Consider the following 19,821-nt stretch of genomic DNA (forward strand, 5'->3'; position numbering starts at 1 on the left):
AGACACGGAGGAAGTGGGATGCACAGTACTGAGCAGAGGTAACAAGCCACATGGCAGAACATAGGTTAATATAAATGGGTTAATTTAAGTTATAAGAGTTAGTTGGGAACAAGCCTAAGCTAAGGCCAAGCTTTCATAGTTAATAAGAAGTCTTCGCATCATTATTTGGGAGCTGGCAGTCCAAAGAAAGTCAAACAGTAGTATTGAGATTTTGGGAACTTGAATTCTAAGAACACATTTGTCATCAAAACTGCAGTAGTATATTAGGTTCTCTTCCCTGAATCACCACCTCCTAGTCTTCTTAACAATACTAGATGAATTAAATAGCCCAATCTCACTCAAGAATGTTAATAATTTAAAACAAGTAAAAAATACATAGGCATTTATAATTCTAACAGTTAAAGAGAAAACATATCCAGGTGTGCTATGCTGCCATGGTACCAGATAGGAAGTACCTAACCCTCATATTCAGTAAAAATATCTGTAGATCATCTCACATAACTCTCACCCCTCAAATAAAATTCTGAATGACCCCACATATCTTACTATATGCTTTGACTCTAGTGTTGACATTAGTTTTCTGGAATAACTCATTGAGACAAAGAAAACTTCTTTCAGCTACTTTTCCATCTGAACCTTCACAGTGAAAAGGTTAGATTACTTAAAACAGAAAGCTAAGTATGGTAATAAAGTTATGAATGAATACAAATGACTTAAGTTTTTTAATAAGAATTTAATTGCTGAATTCCAATTAAATGCCTTGAAATGAAATGTACTTAACTGCGATTAAATGATTATCATAATGGAGAACTTAAATGGCTTTGCCAGCGTGTAGGATAACAGCAGCTTTTATTTGCAGAGATTTCTGTGGCATGCCCAGCCTCTTTGTCACAGGTCATCTGATTCTGGCACAGTGGTATCTTCTGTAGGCTCTGTAGTTATCACTACAGGAATATTCTCCGATATCCACCCCTTTGGAGTCCTGTTAAAGGACCGTCTGCCTGAAAGAGGGTTGGCAAAGGCCATGAACCTGGGATCTGTTAGCAGTAGTAGTTCAAAATCTGGAACTTTGAATTTAACCATTTTTGATGCTTTCTCAAAACCTCCAAATGGAGTGGCAACTCTGTGGGAATCAAAAGAAAAGCAAATAATAATTAATATTCAATTTTGTTATAAAATACAAACAATCTCATAATTTTATAGACCTGTTATTATGGTCTTCGACTGATATTTTTCAGTTTGGGGCCTTGGGATCAAGCGATTTCGTTGAAGGTCCATGCATTGATAGTAAAACAGAAAAATAACAAATTGTCGTGGGGCCCCTTTGGAAGTACTCTTAGTTTTGGATAAATCTGCTCCCTGAATTCTTGCCTCTGCTTTTGCTGTCTATTTTATTTGATGCCTGTGGCATTTCAGTTCTGTCTTCCCTCCAACTACCCCAGCTTTTCATTAGATTCCTGTGGTAGGGATTGTCTCTATTAACCGCGTGGTACTGGGGGTGTGGTAATCTGTACTGTTTGTGTATGTTTTAGAGATTATTATTTGTTTAGGGTCAACTGTGGATTCCAAACTCTTTGCAGGTAAGAAATGTGTCTTGTGTATGTTTTTATCTTCACCTTAAAATCTTTAAAATTTGCAAAAAGAGGCCATGAATTTGAAGGAGAGCAGGGAGGTTTTATACAGGAGAGTTTGGAGGGAGGAAATGCCTCCATTAGCACGTTTTATCCTAATCCATCTAAGAATACCAAATAGCAATTATGAAAATCCATTGTTTCTCAGCATGTGCTAGAAGAATGTGAGGAGAAACCAAAGGCATCGTCATTACTGTCAAAGATATTGTAATCCCTTTAGAAGTTAGTCAACTTGTTTTCCTGTGATAAAGGCATACTATACTGAATTGTGTTGGAAAAGTCTCCTGGAATGTACAGGAAGCAGACAATACAACAAATAAAGCAAGTGAGAGTTGATATTGAGGATAATCAAGCTTCCAGCAGGATAAAAGAGTGCATTGAGATCATGATCAGAGCCATTGATTGACAGATTATAACTTTCCTGAAAGAAGGGAGAAGAGGCTATAAGCCAAAAAGAGTCATTGAAGAGGGTTATGGATGAATCATCTTGCCTAGGGGAGGAACAGGGAGGGGGTTGTGACCCACATGTTGAGAACCAGTATTCTAAGATAAATTGCTTAACATTCAGGGATTCCCAAACATTATATAAGACCAATTCATTATTCAACATAGATGTTTAATAAATGCCTACTAGGTTCCAGGTACCATTATAAATGCTAAAGTCATGGTAAAAATAGGACATAGTGGTACAACTTTTCACTGGTGTCTGCGTTATAGAGAAGGACATTCATGGAAAGAGAATGGATTGACCATATAGGAGGTAATGAGAAGTGCCATGAAAAAAATAAAACATGGTACTTATAGCATTGTGGATTTAAGTCCAAGAGGAAGAACACCACTTAAATTCACTCATCAGGAAGTTTTGGTAAGATAACACAGAGTCCTCTGTACCAATTTATTAATTATTTTAGACTGGAGATAGAGCTGAGTAGTAGAGTCCATGCCTACCTAGCATTTGGCAATGGCCTGGGGTCAATTTCCCACAGTAAGAACACAGAAGGAAAAGGGGGAAGGGGAGGGGGGAGAGGGGGAGAATCAGGAGGAGGGGGAAGAGAGAGAGAGAGAGAGAGAGAGAGAGAGAGAGAGAGAGAGAGAGAGAGAGGAACAATAGAGCCACTGAGTCAAGCATGGCTGTTTTACATGGTCTCTGCACAGAATACTCGTTACTGGGGTTTTATGAATGGTTACACACGTTAGATAAGAGGCTGGAGTCGAACATTTCTGAAGTAAGAAGAATTTGGTCAAGTGATTTTATAGTTATTCCAGAAATAAAATTTACTTGTTTTAAAATGCATTTTCTGAATTAAATCTCAAAGGGAGAGCTCTCTACCTCTCAACCCACTGCTTAGGTTTGGCTTTCAGTGTACTGTCTTCCTGGTTTTTAGCCAATGCAGGTTATTTTTTCCAAAGAAGCTATGAGTAGCTTTCTTGACTTGTAAAGGACAATATTCCTTCTGTTCCATCATCCATCTCTTAGCTCCCATTACAGGTCCAGTGGAGGTTGCTGTAAGGAAAACAGTTTTCTTTTCTTTGGCACCTCTGAGACAACATCCTGTTGATTTGGGCTCCATTACCCTTTCCACAGACATGAAGGAGAATCCAGCATCCAGAGTGGGAGACTGTAAGGTGTTTCAGGTCCATGGAAATACTTTCAAGCTTCATTCCAAGTTAGTGGAGCACAAATTTCCAGTGGAAAGACTCCAAGTCTTCGTTTAAAATGGAATTGTATCTCTATAATTTCCATAATACTAACTTTTCAGAAATAGATCTGAGTTAAAATGGTTTTCATATTATGTCATCTATGTAGTGAATAGCAAGCCTGTATCTCTCAGATTCACAGATTGATGCTTTCTTATTCACTCTGATGTCCATTTGTAAAATTAAACAGCACTGGATGTATAATATATTCATGATAATTGTTAATTTTTTTTGCAAGGTAAAACGTTTGCATAGAAATTAAAAAAATAAATTATTCTATCAAATAGCAAATAAGTGTGCTATATTTAAAAACACTTTAATCATAAAATATATTCTAAGGATGAGAAACTTAAGTTAAACGTTGCACCTAAGATCATACAGCAATTTGAAGCAAAGCCAGGAATTTCCTCTCTCTCAGCTTATTTCTCTTGTGCTCCACGGGCTTGAATGTAGCATGAAGTTTGAATACATACAAAAGGAATATAAGAACACAAAGTTGTATTCAGATCCTGGTCATTTTGAGATTGTAATTATCCTTGGGAGTCAGTTTTCTTTCAATCATTATCACCACTGAGTGTTAGCTTGCACCTTACCCTTTGTTAATATCCAGTGATTATGCCTAAAAACATGGTGGCACTAAACTGTAGTGATTTACTTCTTGCAAGGACTTTAGGATATGTGGAATCTCTCTCTCTCTCTCTCTCCCTCTCTCTCTCTCTCTCTCTCTCTCTCTCTCTCTCTCTCTGTGTGTGTGTGTGTGTGTGTGTGTCTTTACCATTTGTTTTACAAAAATGAGAAAACATTACATCAGAATAAAGTCTCAGTGTAGTAACACATTGAATAATTTAGTAAATATAGGGAGAGAAACAATACTACTGCATTTTACTTTTGAAACATATGCATAATAGTTGAAGAACTAAATTCTTGGTCAAATTATATTCTCAGAATCATTAGTAGTTTGGGAAAATAAAATTATGTTGACATACACTGTGGAAAAAATCCATTTTATGCCTGGAAATTATTTGAGCTTCTCTTTTTAAATGACTGGACTATATTCTGACAAATTAAAATGAAGGGCCTTTGTCACATTGAATTTATACAGGTTAGAGATCATTACTGGAGTTACTTTGTCTATAGGAGAGTTTTACAATACAATTTTTATTGAAGTACAAGATACACAAAGAAGCACTCACAAATCATAGATTACAGGCCATGAAAATAATTAAAATGATTTGTTTTCAAGCTGTTTGTTCCTGGTGTATTTCATGCTGACTTTGTACTCTGTATTCCTGCCACATTTCCTTTCTCATTCTGGTGATTGTCTGTAGCTCCTTTTGGATGTTTGTGGGCATAACCATGCCATCTGTGAACAATGGCAACCCTGTTTGTTATTCTTGTCTTACTGTCTAGTAGGGACCAACAATTGTCTGTGTCTGAAAATGTGTATGTAAATTTAACTTTGACTGTTAAGGAATACTTTATAAATTGGTAGTTATGTTATGATTTCAGGTGTTATTTCCTGAATTCCATCATTTTAGTTAGGAAATCAACTTGCTTTTAATTCTTTGAAGAGATACTTTAATCCTGGGCCTTAGAACCTCCTTCCTGCCTCACTCACACTTCTCAGCTTTCGTGGTGTTTCTTGAAGCTTCATGTGTTCTAGCAAGTTTGAAAAAGTCTTGGCCATCAGTCCTTCCCATGTTGCTTTAACTCCTCCACAGGGTCTTGTTCCCACAGACTGGCATGGCTGCTGCACATATGTCCCCTGCTTCCCTTGCTCTGTGAATTCTCCCCCACCCATGTTCAGCGGGAACATTGTCCCATGACATGTATACAGCCATCTTGGAATTGCCATACATATTAGGAACTACTGTAGAGCGTTATATGCATCCTTGCTCAGTCATAAACCCTGCTGCCCCTAGAAGTAGTCAATATTTTGAATTTTATAGTAATATAAACACCAAATAAATTTTAAACTGGAGAATATTCTACTAAGCCAATCTAAAAAGACAAATACTATACGATGTCACTTATAAGAAATATTTAGAGTAGGGAAAATCATAAGGACAGAAAGTAGAACGGTGGCTGTCAGGGACTAGGAATGTGCATAAAAATCATCGTCTAACAGATGTGGGAGTTGGGGTTTTACAAGGAAATGTGTCTTGGGGACGGTGGTAATAGTTATGTATATTGTGAGTGTAGTTATCATATGATTATAAGTGAGGGATTGGAAAGATGGCTCAGCAGTTGAGAGTATGCCCTGCTCTTAAAGGTTTCTAGATTCCCGGCATTTAAATGGTGGCACACAACCATCTGTAACTCCAGTTCCAGGGGGCCTCGTGCCCTTTCCTGACCTCCATGGACACCATGAACACACGTGGTCTTTTAAAAAGTGGTTAAAATTGTCCAATTTATACTATGTGTTTTATCATAATAAAAAGTTGACAGAAACTTAACAGTCATAAAGATGATTTGAGTCTAAAGTTGTATCATCCAAAAGGACTGACTTTTGTCTCTGCAGCTGCGTGACTGGGAGGAGGTAGTATTTGCCCATCTTGCCACTGCTGATTGAAGCCACATGGAGTGTGTTCAAGGCTGGTCTACAGCTTGCCTTTACTCTAAGGGATGTGTTAATGATTTCTACCAGAAAGCCTGGAGTAGACAGCAGGGCTTCTCCGTGAAAGATGCTAATCTCTTCCTGCTCATCACATGCTCCAAACTGCTCAGTTTTGCTTACCCTCTCAGCTTTTTATGTTTTAACCGTGAGCACCTCCCTAAGAAAAGTGACATCAAATATTGCGTTTAGATTCTAAATTTTCCTTCCCCCCCGCCCCTGAGATTTTGGTCTTCAAGATAATTGACTGTCTTCATAGCTTTTAAATAACTTAAAAAAAAAAAAAAAAAAAAAAAGATGATTGTGCCTAAAAGGCAGCTCACTGGGTGAAGGCCCTTGAAGTTCTGCATGATGACCTGAGTTCAATCTCTGGGTCTTACTTGGTAGAAAACAAGAACAGACCCCTGCAGATTCTCTTCTAACCTCTGCATGTGCACTATGGCACATGCGCTGACCTCCTACCACACAAACAAAATGGAGGAATATAAATAAATAAATAAATAAATAAATAAATAAATAAATAAATAAATAAATGGTAAAATTTAAAAATTTCATTATTTTTATGAAGTTTTTCATATAGACTCCAGTGAATTAACCAGTTAAAACTTTTAGAGTATTAGTGCAAAAAATGAGTGTCCACTCAGACTTAGACACCTGTGTTTGTATTTAGATGATTTTCTTAAGATCAAAGCTGGTTTTCTACAGAGGATTCGATTCCCCCTATGGCAGTGAGATTGTCTGGGTCTCACACATCCACCGAGTCACACTGGATAACTGAGTTACCTGTTAAAGCTCCTGTAATCAGGCAGTTCTGCCTTTCCTTCGGGCTTGAAAAGTTTCGGGTACAAAGCCTCCAGGAGCTCGGGGTCGCTGCCAATGGCCTGCTCCCAGGGTGACTGGTAGTACTTGGGAACGGCCGTCGTGTTAAATCTTTCAGGAGGAATTTCCTTCAGTGGTCCAGAATATCCTTTGGAAACAGCAAAAGTGAATACACAGAGTGCCCTTCATTTACTAAATGCCACCTAACATCTTCCTGCATTTAGTGTTTCTTGCTGGGGTAAGTTCAGGACAAACCCTTTCTATGAGTCAACAGAAAGCAGCAAACTGAAGTGAAGACGTTTAAAAACTCTTTTAAATTTAAGGACCTTAGAAAAGAAGACACTTACTATTATTGTTATTATTATCATTGTTATTTATTAACACTTTTAATGATTTGCTTTTCCAAATCATGTTGTTTTCCCTTGAGTCTAATTTAAATTTATTTAAGCAAAACTATTATTTTTAAATGTGCTTTTTTGTTATTTTACATTAGACTCAAAAAATCATTTTAAAAGAAGAATTAAGTACCCACTGTAGCCTTATTGTTATGAAATTCTTCATACACACGCTAATTTTAGCTAGGCTGTGATGGGACACTCCTTTAATCCCAGCACTCAGGGAGCAGAGGCAGGTGGATCTCTGAGTTTGAGGCCAGCCTGGTCTACAGAGTTAAGTCCAGGACAGCCAGGGCTATTACACAGAGAAATCCTGTCTCAAAACAAACAAACAAACAAAACCAAAAACAAAGAAGAAAAGAGAAAAAGAAAAAGAAAGAAAAATATTTAAGTATTAGTAGTCAGCCCTTAAATCATATACACACAAACAACAAAAAGACTCAACAGATTGTATTTATGTATATATATGTAATGATAATATGCATACATATAAATAATATATATGTAGTAATAATAATAAAGAGGCAATCAATTTGAGAGTGGAGAGGGATTAGAGGAAGGGGACATGGAGGAGATTGGAGTGAGGAAAGGAATGGAGGAAGTGATAGTTATATTTTAATTAAAAATGTAAAATTAAATAAATAAATTTAAAAAATTAACCAAGCACTCGTCATATCTTAAAGACAATACTCATCATACTTAGTTCTCACCCTAACTTGTTTTCCTTATTTTAAAGATTTAAAAAAATCAAACCAAAATAAATTAATTTTTTAACAGTGCAATAGTAAAATGAAAAGGAGCGGGTGGACAGATCATGGCATTGAACTCAGCCACTGTGAGCTGGAAGCTCGCTTTCTGCCATAGCTTCTGATTGGAACAACTGAAGAACTTTGTTACCATATTAACCTTAGAATACTGCGCAGTTGAATTGTGCTTACTTGTTCTTCTGCAATGTTATTTTAGTATGTCTGTGGTTTTCCTCAATGTGATCAATCAGAATGCTTCTAAATGATCTAAATTCAGCAGCGGCTGATGTTCAACTTACTTCTCTTTAAAGATTAAATGCTAGTGAGTTGCCTCACCTATATTCAAAAATCGTTTATTACCACTCTTTGAGGAAAACTCTTGAAATGGCTTTTCTAAATTGTTTATTCATTTTCTAGAACCCAAGAGATATTACTCATTTCACAGTTTAGTTCCATAAATTAAAAAAATTACTTTGCATATTACTCTTAAGGCAATATTTGAATTTTTAAAGACAAAAAACTTGCTATAGTTTATTTTGAAAAGTTACTAATTGATTAATATAATTTTTCCTAAAGATATCTCTCAACATGTAATAACATTTCTAAATAATACATATTAACGTAATAGGATTTGTTTTTAAAACAAGCTAAAAGACTATGTTCATTTTCGCTTGTGGGTTTTGTTGTTATTGTTGATACTGTTTGTTTCTTTTGAGACAGAGTTTAAGTAGCCCAGACTGGCCTGAAAGTCATAAACCTCCTGCCTTAGCTAAAGGAATGAGCCACCTACACCTAATGAAATCCGTGCTTTACAGACTGCATATAAATCCTTTCAGAGAACATAAACCAATGAAAAAGCTGACTCCTGAGAGCTGTCTTCTGACCTCCACGTGCACTCAGCAGAAGTCTCACATACACACACAGACACACACACACACACACACACACACACACACACACACACACACACTCATATACACATAAACCCCAAATAAATAAAAATTTTTAAAGAGGAATACCATGGACTGTCTGAAAGAATATATAACTATTATAAATATTTTACATGATTCTTTCAAAACTTAAAATTTTACTTTTGTCTTAAACTTATGAACAAAATATATTTAATGAGAAAAGTTACATCATTTAAATGCCATTTAATGAAATGTCAAGGAGTAGCATTTTTAAATACATAGAAATTTTACTGTTCCATTTGAGGGTGCTTAGTTACCTGGTGCTATGTTCTCTGGATTTGGAGGGCTTCGGGGATCTGGGGTGTTGGGAGGAGTCGAGGGGGCTTGCTGTGAACCACTTTCCAGGTTGCTTCCATCCATTTTCCCATTCTGCATAGCAATGTTGTGCTGTATTTGTTTAAAAGTCAAATGAAACTCTTAGGCACAGTAATAGCACATGCAAGCCTCCATTTGTATATCAAGAAACTAAACATGATGCCACCATATTGTTCCTTAGGACCGCAGTAATTTACATTGTAATAAAGTTGAGCAGTTCAGTGAAAACTTTTGTGTATGTCAGGCTATAATTCACTGGACAAAAATGAAAACCAAAATGCACTGAGCGTTACTGTGTGCATGACCTTGTGGTGCTTTCCTTCAATTTATTTGATTTCTGTTCATAACATCACTATAAGAAACGTGTTTAATTGTAGAATCTTTACCAATCTAATAAAAGACAGCATATGGCCCAACATTTGACGTAGATATTCTTTTACAAAATAATGTTTTTCTTAATTCTTTGAGAATTCTATATAAAGTATTTTGTTCATATTCATCTCCCTTCCCAAATTCCTCCAAGATCCTCTCCCATTTACCCAAACTTCATGTCTCTCCTTCCCCATCAAGTCCAGTATGTATTGGCCAACTACTCATGAGTGTGGGGCCTGCCGAGGTTGACCAGGTGTCACACTCTTAAAGAAAACTGACTTTTCCTCTCTCAGCAGCAATTAAACAGCAAGAGCTCTTCAGCTAGGGTTGGGACCTCCCCCCCCTCCCCGTTCTTGGGCTGGGGTTCTGTCTGGCTTAAGCTTGACAACATTGTCACATGGTCACATTGCTCTGAGTTTATAGGTGCTTCTGTCCCCCTGTGTCTGGCAAATGCCATCCACTACCCCTGGCTGTTACAATCTTCCAAACCTCTTGTCCACGAGTTTCCTGAGCCTTGAGAAGAGGGTTGTGATACCGATGTACCATTTAGGACTGAGCACTCTGAAGTCTGTTATTCTCTGCATGTTAACCAATTGGAGTCTCTATGGTAATTGCTATCTACTTCAAGAAGACGCTTCTCTGATGAAGGCTGAACGGTGCACTGATCTGTGGCTTTAGCAATATGTTATTAGGAATCATTTTAATGCTATGTCTTTTAGCAGAATACGCTAGTAGATTTTCCCCTAGGACCCGTGACCTTTGTAGCCACAAGTCCTTGGCTCTATTGATAGTGTCATACTTAAGTCCAATGAAAAAGTGGTTGATTACTCCTGTAAAATTTGTGCCCCTGTTGTACCAGTGGGCGTATCTTGCTAGGCCAGTCATTAATGTAATTTGCAAGGTTCACAACTGGCTGTGATTGACTTGCTTTTCTCTTGTAGCATGCATAGCACCATTTGGCACCATGAAAGCAGCCAGTAGGGATGAAGCTTCTTCCAGTTGACTACCAGCTAGATTTCCTCATGTTCGCTATGACTCAAGTATGTGGTGTCTTCAGCAATGAGATCTTACTGTCAGGCATGAAGTAGCAAAGTATTGTATATTTACATTTCCCTGATTTCTAACAATGTTGAATACGTTTAAAGATACTTCTTAGCAATTTTGGTCATTCTTTTGAGAACTCTCTGTTCGCATTCATAAGCCATTTTAAACTGAGCCATTTGATTTCTTGGGTCTGTTTTGAATTCTTTATATATTCTTAGCAAAGATTCTCTTCTACTCTGTGGGTTTCCTCCCCATTCAGTTGATCAATGTCTTCCAATTGCTGAATGGATGTTGAAAATATGGCACATGTAGACAATGGAATATTATTTAGTTGTAAAGAAAATGAAATCATGAAATTTACAAGTAACAAAATATTATACTAAGTGAGGTAACCCTTAGTTTGTCCAGAAAGACAAACACCCTGTTGGTGTCCCTTATTGGTGGATCCTAGATGTGAATTTTTAGATGTGAGTGTATAACCTGGAGTAACCTCAGAAGCCAGGAAAGTAAAAAGGGGAATTGGGGGGGGTGTTCTAGAAAGAGGAATAGTCATACACAGGTACTATGAAGGGGTACATGGGAAGAAGAGGGTAGGAACTTTAGCTGGGGAGAAGGAAGGGTAATAGAGAGGAAGAGGGAGAGGGGAGGAACAAATAACACCAAGAATGTTTGGAAAGCCTTAGGGAATAATATTATTTTATGTTTACCTAAAATTTTATGTATAACACACATTTTTACCTATATTATATCTAGTATAAATGGAATTATGCCACCTGGGATGACAATGCTTCTCCCCAAAATCACGAGTTATTTATCAAAGCCTCCAGTGCCAGACATGTGACATGTCATTTCAAGTTGTCTGTCAGGAGAGTCCAAGAGCACCCCCAAACAACACAAGCCATCGAGGTCGCCCTTGGTTGTCTCTCTGAAATTCAAGGGAAGGCACCAGCAGTGGTGGAAACCACCACACACTTCGGACACAAGACGTGGAGGGTAAGAGCTGGATCTGACCTGGAAGTCTCCTCCCTGAGCACTAGCTCTGCGAGTTCCAGAAGATGCTGCAGCCACAAACAGCGCTCTAGGTCCCTATACCGCCATCTTCATGCGTACAAGTGTCTGCTTTGAATTTAATTGCATGCTTGTTTTTGCTTTGCTTTGCTTTGTTTTTTAACAAAGTCTTATATCATGAAAGTATTCTACGAGTATTTGCTGAATTTTTAGTGACTAGATCATCAAATCAAGCTGGTTTCTTTTTGTCATAGCCTTCTTAAACATTGTCTTTCTTTTCCACTTTAGTCTGCCTATGTATATCTTCCTTGCTTTTTTTTCTTTCAAAAATTATTTTGTGTTTAGTTACATGCATGTGTGTCTGTGCATGGGTAGTGTATGTGAATGTAGTTGCCTCAGAGGTCATGGGTTTTGAATCTTCTGGAGCTGGAGTTACAGGCAGTTTGTGAGCTACCACGTAGGCTATGAGAATTAAATGTATGTCCTCTGTAAGAGCAGCAAGTGCTCTTGACTGCTGAATCCACCCACCTTCCTCATTCTTTATCATACAGATGTTACCTTCTGCTTACTTCCCATCATGCATTTCTCCTTTAGTCAGTTGGAACACTAATACTTCTATGTATAACATGACTCCAACCTTTAGATATTCTTTCTTATTTCATGTTGAATATCATTCAAACTCATGTCCAGCCACTAAGATCTTGGACTTACCTCTTACACATACCAGCACATTTCCAAGATCTAATCTCCCATATTCCCTGCTCTTTCCTGCTCATCAATTTACTGTTGCTGCTTCATCTGCTTGGAATGACCTTCCTCTGTTCATTGTCAAGCCAGATCCCAAGTTCTCTGTGTCTATCTCCAGTCTCCCTCTTCTTTGTAATGTAGCCGACCAGAAATGCCACCACATCTGTTTATCTCAACACTTCAACTACATCGGTACATTCTCTTACGACATCTCTTACTTGTTCTGGTCAGATTTTTGTTACCACATTCGTGGCACTGGGAGTTCCCCGCTAGTTTCTAGACTTTTTAAATCTAGTTAGGCAACATTCTTCTTCTTCTATAGTTATACATAAGACTGTTTTTATCCAGGTGTGGTGGCGCACACTTTTAATCTCAGCATTCACGAAGCAGATGCAGGTGGATCTCTGTGACTTTGAAACCAGTATGCACAGTTCCAGGACTGCACAATGAAACTGTCTCAAAAAAATTTTAAAGGCTATTTTTAATAATTACTAAATATAAAACAGACTACATACATATATAATTCGATGTCTTATAGTTTGAATTTAACATCTACCTCAAGTGTTTTACTTAATTTACTATATTAGTATTTTACCAACTTCAATTGTAAATTAAAAGACCATTGGGATGTATGTGGTAAGGTACAAAGCATAATGGATAAAGAATCACCTTTTGTTAAGTTTCTAAAAGGTGTCTATGAAATGAATTTCACCTATGGGGACAGGTAATCCTACCCACATTCATTTTAGGGATCATGATTCCAGCCTGCTGGAAGCTTCTCCTGAGGCTTACAATGAACAGGAACATCAACTCTGGTTAGTCATTAGCAGGAAGGGCCCAAAACTTCTATTATCACAGGTTAGTGTACAAACAAAGCCCCATGATGCTCAGCTGATGACTGATTGTGACATAAGCCTTAAATTATTATGTCCATCATCTGTACTTCCTGTCAGAAAGGTTGAAAACACAAATGAAAAATGTGATTTTTAGTTGAGCGAGGTTAATCCTAAAGAAAATGAAACCAGAATAGAGCCTTGTAGGCTAAAAGTATGCAAGTTAAAAACAAATATGCAATACACATTACACGATTTCTGCAGAAATAACAAGAAAAATAGGGTTTGTTGTAAGCTTTACATCAAATATAAAGAAATGGTTTTTAAAGAAAAATAATAGAGACGTATTAAGTCTCTCGATATAGCTTGGTTAGTCTTAGTTAAGAATTGTTTTTTTAATCAGAAGTTTTTATTTTGATATATTAGTGAATATATTTTGGAGAAAAATGGAATGCAGCAGTCTAAAATCATGACAAACTGAACTATTTGTGAGGGATTAAAGTGTCTCAGTACATTTGCAAATGTGTACTATTTTCTTTTAGTTTTTAAATTGCATTTTATTTTTGAGATTATAATATAATTACATCATTTCCCCTTCCCTTTCCTCCCTCCAAATTCATATATCCCTCATTGTTCTCTTTCAAATTAATTGTTGTTACATATATCATGTATGTATACATATATACATACATATATATATGTATGCATTCTTAAATACATAAATACAACCTGCTCAGTCTATATAATGTTGCTTGTATATATGTTTTCAGGGCTGACCATTTGATATTAGGTAGCCAACTGACATGTTCTTCCCTGGCAGAATTGCCTTTTATAGTACACTTTCCTTTGGAGATTTTAGAGATTGTAAAGTGTTCAATATCCATTTTCAGTGACTTATAGAAGAGGATTATAATTATCATTAACACATCTTACATTTTTATTTTGTCTTGAATACTGTGTATTTCACCAATTCCTTTATTTCTTTTCTTTTCTTTTTTTTTTTGCCTTTTATCTAAGAAATAAATGATTTTATCAACCAAGACTCTAAAATTGGATCATATAGCAAGCAATGATTATTTGAAGAACTCATCCATTTTGTTGTTGTTATTGTTTATTTCACACAAAATATGTGAAACTTGAATTTGCCAGTGCCCCTTAGGAGTAGATTAAGCTCAAAACTGCATTTATATTTTTATTTTAGTGGTGCACACCTATAATCCCAGTACTCAGGGATGGAGGCAAGAGAATCAGGAGTTCAAGGCCAGCCTTGAGTGCATAGTCGGCTTAGGACCAGTCTAGGATACGTGAGACTGTCTGAAAACAAAAACAACAAACAAAAAATTGAAGAAAATAAATAATGATACTTAATAGTAGAGATGATGGCATTGGTTATTGGGGATTTGACTCCTGTTATATCTATATGAGATACTAAACATTATAATAAAATAGGAACTATATAGATAAGTAATTATTTTTAGGGTGTCTATAGCTCAATGGATAGGGAAAAGTAAAAGCACTCTCCAGAAAATGTAACCAATAATTAGGCTAATGGCTCATGATGCATTAAAAGGAAACTCTGGCCTGGGAACCAGGTGCTGAGGGCTTGGTCTTGACTCTCCTATCAACAATATGATTTACAACTTTCTTTGCCTTTCTTAATCTCTTTTCTTATCTATAACATATAGGGACTCAAATCCTCTCTAAGATGCCATCTGACTGTACAAGCTCTTTGTGACGTGATTTTAACTCTAAAATATGCCTGAGGAGTATGAGGAAGGTAGCATACATGATCCCATACTTACTCTGTCAGGGAATGATGACATCGTCGCTACAGTTTGGAACATTGCTAACATGACAGGAATTTTTAAAAGAATGCCTATTGCCGTCAATTAATTTATACCTTTGGCAAGTTTTTGTGGAGTGCTTATTGTGTTTTAGACACTGTGTTGGAAATTCAAAGGTTAACAAATGCATCCTTTGCGTAGAGATGACAAAAGCATGCACCATTAAAAGATAGAGTAATTACTGCCTTTACAACCATTATTAGTATTTAGTGCTCTGAGTTATTTATCCTCATTAAATTGCTTTAGTACGGCTGTCTAGGATTCTATTAATCATTTAGTGCCCAATTTTCTGGGAATAGTAAAAAATTCTCAAGTCATATCTTCATACATTTATTATAACTGAAAACAGATATGTAAGATTTTTGTCAACAACTTAGGATAGCCTTGATGAGATAATATGTTATGTTCATAAGGGCAGTTTTAATCCCATATATCAGTGGTTCTCAACCTATAGGTTGCAGCCCTTTTGGAGGGTCAAACAATCCTTTCACACAGGTTGCTTAAGATCATTGGAAAACACAGATGTTTGCATTACAGTTCATAACAGTAGCAAAATTGCAGCTACGAGGTAGTAATGAAAGTAATTAATGGTTGGGGGTCATCCCAACATGAGGAACTGTGTTAAAAGGTCACAGGACTAGGAAGGTTGAGAAGCACTGCTCTATACCTTCTTCAGAGTGGTAGTTACACTGTTAGTGTTTGCAGTGTAAGTGGCAGTCAGGAAAACAGACATTCATTTACTGAGATGTCTGAACTTGCAGATGATTTTGCAAGGCTTTCCTTAATCCACCTAGTTCACATTACTTCATAAAAGGTCTTCTTTGTTGTTATTCTGTGATGAATGCAGTTACACAATAAACCATCAGATAAATGCAAATTATTTTCAGCTCGTACTGTATTAGCCACAGATACTTTCTGAGAAGAGGGTATAGTGTGTAATAATAGGCTAAAATAACATATATTTACCCATGATTTCAAGCAAAAAAACTATTCTTCACAAAATGTAAATACTATAGTTTTTTATATGTCTATATGATTTTATATGTCTAACTGAATTTACAATTAAAACTAGAATTAAGCTACGGTTATTGATTGATTGATTGATTGTAGCTCTGGGGATTGAACATGGGGCCTTGAACAAGCCTGGCAAGGATTCAACCTTTGCATTAAATCCTCAGCTCTCAAAATCTTAATTTAAGCCTGGCATGATGGCATAGGCCTTTAATTACAGTCCTTGGGTAGAAGAGGTAGGGAGATCTTTGTGACTTCAAGTTCAGCTTGGTCTACACCGAAAATTTCAGGCCAGCCAGGGCTGCATAGTGAGACTCTATTTTAATTTTTCTTTTATCCAACTGTTAGTAAGTGTAATAAGGAAATAAGTAATAAAAAATCAAGTCATACCTTAACTTGTTATTTGTCTTTTATGAACTAACTTCTCTACAATTTCTCTCAAAGACTATTTAAATGAATATGATTCTAACACATGTAAAATCTAATTTTTGTACATTTGAGATAAGGTCTCACTATGTAGGCTTGGCTGGCTTGGAGCTCACTATATAGCCCAGGCTGGCCTCGGACTTGTGAGTGATCCTTCTATTCTGCCTTCAGAATGCTGGGATTACAGGTGTGCAACACCACACCCAGCTGTAAAATATAATTAAAATGTTAAGGTTTTGATGTTTATTGGCCCAAAGCATTAGGTCCTTGCTGGCTTTGTCATGATCATGTAGAATAAATACTTTGAGACAAGACTGATGGAATTTGCTGTTCTCAGCATTTGCAGGGCCAGGATGTACTCAGCGAAAACAACACTTATCCTTGCTTTGTGGTCCTCTGTGTGCTTTGGGAGTGTTTCCACCACAAACATTTAACTGTTTGTAGGTGATAAGACTTGGAAACAGCTGGTACCACTTCTCTCCACTCACTCTCTATCCTCCCAGCAGAACAGACCAATTCCTCAGTGCCAAATCTACAGCTCACAATGTCCCTAGTGAACAAAAAAGCATTCTCATATTATACATAATGCTTGCTTTATTTAACTACCTAAGCTATTCATCATCTTGAACAAAAGGGTCTCATAGAATCAACTGAAAGAAAGTATGTAGAGCAACTAGTTTGGGAGCCTGGTTACACATAGACCCTTAGGCATGCTGTTAATTCATCTAGATACTCACGGTCCAGTTGTACCTACATTTATCTGTGCTTTCGACTCATACTGGAAATTTTCAAAGGTATATTTGTCAGATCTTCTTTGACGCATCTTAAACAGTCTGGCACCACGATTACTGAAATGGGACAGTTCTTCTATCATGATGTCTCTGGGGATACTGACTTTTTTGCCCAGGTTCATGCCATCTACATCTGTAAAACGATATTTACATTCATGAAAATCCAATAGGAAGCATTTCAAAACACTTTGCAAAGTTCTATAATTTGTTCCCTGCCCTACATTATAGTAAGTGATTGAGATGTGCTTCATAGCCTGCCTGGCCTTGGAGTATATCCTGGACTTACCACTTTGGCACTGTGGGATTACAGATGTTGCTTATTTTGTCTAAACCTCCATGTCCTCATCTCTAATGTTCAGCTAATCATAATGAGAACAATAATTATTGCACAGCGTTGGTATTAAATGTAATTAAGTTATATTTAATTAATTAAAATATTTCATGTAAACTAGCATGTTATCAGGCACAAAGAAAGAGTGGATAAAAGTTAGCTGTCATACTCTTAGTACAATTTAGGCTTTCCGTTTAGTGACTTTCCAAACAGAACTGCTTCATATTTATATTAATAAGCTTGGCTTTTCTCCCCACATTCCCATTCATCAGCTTGAGTTCTGCCAATCACGGAAGTGCACGCATGCTCCCTCCAACCCCTCCACCTACTCTGTACCTGGCACCAGGCAACCTGCATAAAGGGAGGGGGCAGGTAAGAAAAATGGACTGGACATCTTTCCCAGCCAGCTCAAATGCCACTTCTGTGAATCTCTGCACTAAAACCTATGTATAATTAATTACTAATGCTCCTGTTGTATCCAAAGCACTGGATCACAATTCTTTTATGGTTTGAATTTTCTTTTGGTTTTAATTTTGTATGTACCTTATATTGTAAATATAGGAGAAAATTTGTAATGAGTGTTATTTTTAGCTGAGAGTGTGGGTGCATGCCTGTAATCCCAGAGGCCAGAAGTGGATGGAGGACAATTGTGAGTTCATGATCAGCTTGAGTTACATAGCGAGTTTGATGTCAGCCTGGGTTACATACTGATGGTCTGTCTCAAAACAAACAAATGAACAAAAAAATCAAGACAGAAGTTTGTTATTTTCTATCCCTAATATTAAAGAGCTTTCTCACAAGTCAAGAGAGATGAAATTCTTCTACTTTCTTCTCTTGTTTTGATTTTATTTTGAGACAGATTTGCAGCCCAGGCTAGCCTCCAACTCAAGACACTCCTATGCCAGCCTTCTCAAGCTCTGAGCTTGTAGGTGTATTTAACCATGCCCTGCACCTCCAAGTGCTTTTAGAATTAGGAATATGTTTCTATATAATGCACAGAGCCTCTTTGCCACTGAGAAGTTTTGTTATGTACATAGGGAGAGAAACTGGAGTATTAGGCAAATAACTATTTATTTTGACTAACAAGACAGAAGCTGTTGCTGATGTGACAAATTAACTAGGATAATTAAGCTTTGAGGAGTGTGTACTGGAACAGAACAGTCCTCAGTAGGATGATTGGCAAAATGAGACAAAGCCAAGGGAGCTGATGCAGGAATTATGTCCTGGGTTTGTGAAGAAGTCTCTGGACGAGGTCTCAGAGGCCATCTCTGATCTTTTCAGATATGTAAACCACTAAATCCCCTTTATTGTTTACCTAACTGCTTTCTGTTATAGTCAATTAAACATGTGCTAATTCGTATAGCTGTTTTCTCTACACATTCTTGTTAATCTAAGAACAAAGTTTGTGTTAAACATAGAATCATAGCCAAGCATGAGAGAAGCTGACCTAGAAGACCCATGGTGAGGTCCTTGATAAGTAAGACGTAGGGGAGGTATTAGGAAAAAGAAAGTTTTTGCCCCTAGCTGTAGGCTCATTGGGTTCACAGGAAGTAGTTACTCCTTTTTAGCAACTCACTACAAGCTGACCCAAGGAATAAATGTGCATGCACAGCTACCAGAATTTACCAGCCCTCAATGGCAGAGCATACAAAGAATTATCAGCAGACACAATCCAGTGTTGCCTTTAAATTTATACCACAAGAACACAGACACAATCAACAAAAGAGAACATGCTTTACCAACTCTCAAGTTATTCATTACTTTCCGATCTGTATTGTCTCAATCCTAATTTTCCCCCTTCCCACTCCACAGTGGCTTCGAGTGACTGAACATCTGCTGGGTGGTTAAGCTCAGAAGCATTGCCCACAAAACAAAGTGTGTGCTGGAACTCACACTAGTTCACAGACCGGACTAATACATTTTCAGAAATTCTACAAGCCAGCAGTCACACAGTGGACACATTAGTGTTCAAATGAAGTGATTAGTCAGGTGTGGTGATACACGCCTGTAATCCCAGAGTGGAGGCCAAGGATCAGGGATTCAAGGTCAAACCTTGTGCATGCACACATGCTCGTGTGCTCGAACACACACACACACACACACACACACACACACACACACACACAAGGTATATGGGGTTATGGATGTAGCTCAGTGGCAGAGCACTTCCCTAACCTATGTGAGGCCCTGTTCCATTCCTAGCAATGAGTAAAAAGAACTTCTGG

At 37.2% G+C, this 19,821-nt stretch overlaps 1 protein-coding gene across 2 annotated transcripts in view; it reads right to left on the bottom strand.

Moving 5' to 3' along the window:
* Nucleotides 1–713: 713 nt before the first annotated feature.
* Nucleotides 714–19,821, bottom strand: part of Myoz2 (myozenin 2) — a 27,583-nt gene continuing 8,475 nt past the window's right edge. For both annotated transcript variants that reach the window (XM_059264998.1, XM_059264999.1), the window contains 4 exons: nucleotides 17,229–17,398; nucleotides 9,132–9,261; nucleotides 6,727–6,910; nucleotides 714–1,123 (listed from right to left, as the gene is read on the bottom strand). In XM_059264998.1, the coding sequence (XP_059120981.1) occupies nucleotides 889–1,123; nucleotides 6,727–6,910; nucleotides 9,132–9,261; nucleotides 17,229–17,398 (719 nt within the window). In that variant the 3' untranslated portion in view covers nucleotides 714–888. The remainder of the gene's footprint in view (nucleotides 1,124–6,726; nucleotides 6,911–9,131; nucleotides 9,262–17,228; nucleotides 17,399–19,821) is intronic.

This window comes from Peromyscus eremicus, chromosome 6 (assembly GCF_949786415.1).
Source record: "Peromyscus eremicus chromosome 6, PerEre_H2_v1, whole genome shotgun sequence".
Classification (NCBI taxonomy): domain Eukaryota; kingdom Metazoa; phylum Chordata; class Mammalia; order Rodentia; family Cricetidae; genus Peromyscus; species Peromyscus eremicus.